Source organism: Anas platyrhynchos, chromosome 3 (genome assembly GCF_047663525.1).
Source record: "Anas platyrhynchos isolate ZD024472 breed Pekin duck chromosome 3, IASCAAS_PekinDuck_T2T, whole genome shotgun sequence".
Classification (NCBI taxonomy): domain Eukaryota; kingdom Metazoa; phylum Chordata; class Aves; order Anseriformes; family Anatidae; genus Anas; species Anas platyrhynchos.
In genome coordinates, this window is record NC_092589.1 from 82688720 (window position 1) to 82693280 (window position 4561).

Below are 4561 nucleotides of genomic sequence, written 5' to 3' on the forward strand. Positions count from 1 at the left end.
AGTATTTGGGCCAGTCCTAAAATTTTGTATGAAATCTTGGTTTAGAGCCTATGATGTAATTAAATAGCCTAATAGCACTACAATGAACATTTTTGCAACTACATAATTAATGTCTATATAATAACAAAGACACTCTCCTCTACTTTTTGACCGATCTCATTTCATAATTGGTGGCTAACTAACACCACCAGTTCACCCTAACCCAACAAGGCGACCGCACAGACCAGAAGTAGCAGCATATCACACATGCAGGTAACGCTGCCCACTGAATCTCCCTTGAACATGCTCAGAGAAGACGATCCATGCCAAGGAAACATTCCTCCTAGGACCTTGCCAGCTGTTTTCTTCATACATATCCTACCCAGTAAACTAATGCCCAGAGGTCACATTTTTTTTCCCCAGTGGATCTGAAAATTTTGAGGAGTATTTAATCACATGTAGTTTTCCTTTATAAAGTATCTGTTAATCACAAATCTTCACTATCTCAACAAGCCTGTCAAATTTATCTATAGCTCAGTTCCTTAAAAATTTTAGATCAGACAGAGGAACACAGTTTCCAGCACAACCACCAGCAGGAGACAAAATGGGTGTAAAACATCAGTCTTAACTTGCACCCTAACTTTCAGTTACTGTTACTTTTCAGTATCAATTCATTTAATGATCACTTACTATGAAAGCAGCAGGAATTTTGATGTTTAAATCCACGACTTTCTTGAAATCTAAGTTTTAAAGAAACCAAAGAATAAGGAATCTCAAAAGACATGTCACAAAGGCTAACATTACACGAGCTATCAAATACCTTAATTATTCACTAAAAGAAGGCAATCAGGTAATTTAAGCTCTAACACTTGTACACACACACACAAGGAAAACAGAGACATGATTAAGGGGAGGCCAAATTGTTTTATTTAATTTGTTAGTGACCAATTAAAATTATGGCAGAAAGCTCTGCTTTTTTTTTTTCTTTTTAAAGAAGTTAGCAGTGCTCAATTTGGTGGGTTGGAATTCTAGGCAAATTCCAGTTGATTTTGTAACAAACACATGAACAGGAATTCCAGATATTGTTTCCAGAGCAAAAATTCACATTTGTATGAAAATTCCATGTTTGTACTTGAACTGGGACACAGAATGTAAAACTATTGTCAGTAGTGCATGAGTAAACCATTCACATTTGATCTGGAACCTTGACATCAGAAAGTTGTACTCTCCTTTCAGATTTTCCATTACCTTGTGCAAATCAAGTCAAGTCTTCATGTGTCAAGCACACACTTAAAATTGTCCATGTTTTATATACAAGACATCTACCATTCAGGCAGTGCAAAATACATCCTTTCATAACAAAACTAAAATGTACCTCTCAAAGTATGAACAAGAATATACACATAATACATGATGTACACTATTTACACAACCATAAAAAATATAATACAAGGATTTTTGTATGTGGTTACAAGACTTGACAGTCTTTTGCAATTTTTTTTTTTTTGTAATTTTTTTTTTTTTCTTTGCAACAAGGCATGTGTAAGTTTCCTGGATGGACTTTTTTTTTTTTTGCAGCTCTTCAGAGATCTTGGAAACTACGCTTGAACTTTTAGGAGAGTTTTCAAATGGACTGCCATCAACTCCCTGTTTTGGTCAGAAAGTTCAGCTGTGCCACCCACCCAGTGGCTGGGAGGCTTTGGAAGGACACTAGGTGATGGCGGGTCGCTGAATTTTGCCCCAGCGTAATTCTCTTTTTGGTTCGCTTCCGTGAGGGTGACGGGTTTCTTGGACTTGGCGTTTCTGAAGTTCTCTGTGTTTTTCAGCGGCTTCTTCTCTGGCTTGGGGATTATTTCTGCCGACACCGAGTCTTGCCAGAAGCTCTCCATCTTTTTGGCGGAGGCGATCTTGGCCAGCGGCACGCCGCACTTGCCCTTCTGCCTGTTGATCTTCGGTTGCTCACACAGGTGGAAACCGTGAACGGGCGGGCTGTGGGGGGCCGCCGCCTTCTCAGACTTTCCCATCTTATTCTTCAAGACCTGCGCAGACAAAGACCTCGCATCAGCGGCCAAGCCCTCTCTCCTCGAGGGCAGCCTCCCTCAGGGCTCCTCCGGCCCCCTGCCGTCCTCTAGGGCCAGACCCGGCCGCCATCACAGCCCACCATCACAGCCCCCCCCCCTTATCCCCTCAGAGCCCCCCCCGGCCGCCATGGGGCGCTGCGCCCCGCGCACGTCCCCGCCCTGCGCGCGCAGGGGCGGTTGGCGCGCGGCCAGCAGGCTAAATCCGGCTGTTGCTGGGCGCAGCGGCGGCCGCCCATTGGACGGCGCCGACCAATCAGCGGCGGCCGTTTCGCTCCCCCCCCCACCTCAACGGACGTAACGGAAACTCCGCCGCCGCCGCCCCTCACACGCAGGGCGGAGGGAGGGGGGCGAGGAGCTCCCCCCCCGCGCTCCGGCTGCCAACAAGCGGCCCCCCCCCTCACAATGTAAAAAACGGGGATAAAAGTAGCGAGAAGTGCCCGAGCGCCTCCCCTACCTCCTTCCTCAGCGCTCTGCCGGGCGCGGCTCTCGAAGGGGCGGCCGCGGGGGGCTCCTCCGGAGGGGTGGCAGCCACGCCGGGAGCTGGGGGAGCGCGCAGCTCCCCCGGGCCGTAGGCGGCCAGCGGCGTCCTCCTGCCCAGGCCGGCGCGGTGCTGCTGGTACTGCTGGTAGCGGCTGGGCAGCAGCCCCGCGGGGCCCGGCCGGAGCTTGCCCTTCCTCCGCCTCACCCTCTTGAGCGCCGGCCGCGATCCGCTCCCCCCCGCGGCGGCGGCGGCAGCGGCGGCCAGGCAGCAGCCGGGCTGGTTCTCGCAGTTGCTGTCCCCCCGCCGCAGGCGCTGCAGGAGGCCGGAGGGCAGCCGCCGGGGGTCGTCGGCGCCCGACGAGATGCGAGCCAGGAAGGGCGGCGGCGCCGTGGTGGTGACCATGGTGGGAGGGAGGCGGGGGCCCGGAGCTGCGGACGGGAGAGGGGCCGGGGAGCGGCTGCCGGGGCGGTGCGGGCGGGGAGGGTGGCGCGGTCGGGGCTGCTGCTAGGAGAACATGGCGGGGAGTGAGCGAGCGGCCAGCAGCGCCCCTGTGTTGTTACACGGCACGGCCCCGCCCCCTTCCGCCCTCCAACCAATCGGCGCGCCGGGAAGCCGCCAGCGCCACGCCTCCCCGCCGGGATCGACCAATCCACGCCGGCCGGCCGCCGCGCTGGCCCCGCCTCGGCCAATCGGCAGCGACACAAACAGTTGGGGCCCCGCCCGCTTCCGCAGGCCGCCCAATCGGCGCGCACACAAACAAGGGGCACTCCCCAGTCTCCGAGGCACGGACCCGAGGAGCGGGGCGGGGGGGCGGGGCCAGCCGCTCCCCTCGCCAGCACCGCCGGCCAATCGCGAGGCGCCCCACCGCCCGGAGGCCACGCCCCCGAAGGCCTCGGAGCCAATCGGAGGCGACGTAAACAGGCGGCGGGGGCGCGCCCTGGGGGGGGTGGCGCGCTCCCGGCGGGGCACGCGGTGCTCGCCATGGAGCCGCCGGCACCGGGCGCTGAGGGGGCTCCGGGGGCCCCGGCCCCGGCCCGGGAGGGAGCGGAGCGGGACGGGCGGAGCCTGGAGGCGCTGAGCCTGGCCGCCGGCAGCACCGGAGCGGCGGCCGCAGCAGCAGGGGTGGCGGCGGGGAGGCCGCAGCCCCCCTCGGAGGGCCGGCGGGCCACGCTGGCGAGCGCCCTGGAGCTGGAGGGGACGGTGCTGCGCGAGGGGCGGCTCACGCAGTTCGTGGCCAACAACCTGGAGCGCCGCATCCGCCTGAGCGGCGCCCCGCGGGGCGAGCAGCCGGCACCGGGCCCTGCACCGGGGGCTGGGCCCGGAGCTGGAGCCGGAGCCGCAGCCGGGGCCAGCTCCATCCCCGCCATCGACCCCGGGGCGCTGCAGGACGTGGTGGCCCTGGCCGGGCAGGTGGCGGCGCAGGTGGACGAGCTGCTGCGGGGCGTGCACTGCGGGCTGCAGGCCCTGACGGCGCTCAGCGTCGGCTGCATCCAGACCTACCGCGACGGCGTGGAGAGCCTGGGCGAGGCGGCCGACCTCAGCATCCGCGCCATGTACGCGCTGGTGGCCCGCTGCGAGGAGCTGGACCGCGCCATGCAGCCCGTGCCCGCCCTGGCCAAGCGCATCCGAGACATGAAGGGCACCCTGGAGCGCCTCGAGGGGCTCTGCAAGTAGCGCCGCACCCGCTGCTGCACCGGGGGTGCGACCGAGCGGGGTGGGCCACCTGCCCGCGGCCCCTCGAAGCCACCCAGGAGCCGGTCTCAGCCCCCCGGCCTCGCACACGGTGGCTTTGGGCCCCCTGTCCTCATGGCCTGCCACAGCCTGGGGCTGGAGGAAGCTTGGCAACTGGTGAAGGGAAAGGGTCTCGGTGTAAACGGCCTGGCCAACCGCCCGCAGCGCTCCGTAGCTTAAGCTCCATTAAAGAATTTGGACTCCACATGCCTTACGCTTGCTGTTTGTTGAGGGCTAGGGAAAACTAAGCAACCTGAATCCGAAGCAGCTGTCAGTATTTATTTCTGAT

General features: G+C 59.0%; 1 protein-coding gene across 1 annotated transcript; it reads right to left on the minus strand.

Moving 5' to 3' along the window:
• Nucleotides 1-883: 883 nt before the first annotated feature.
• PNRC1 (proline rich nuclear receptor coactivator 1) lies at nt 884-3091 on the minus strand. The gene is made up of 2 exons (XM_027454913.3): nt 2515-3091; nt 884-2018 (listed from the first exon to the last, which is right to left on the minus strand). The coding sequence occupies exons 1-2, from the start codon at nt 2941-2943 to the stop codon at nt 1578-1580; spliced, it is 870 nt and encodes a 289-aa protein (XP_027310714.1). The 5' UTR covers nt 2944-3091; the 3' UTR covers nt 884-1577.
• Nucleotides 3092-4561: the final 1470 nt, after the last annotated feature.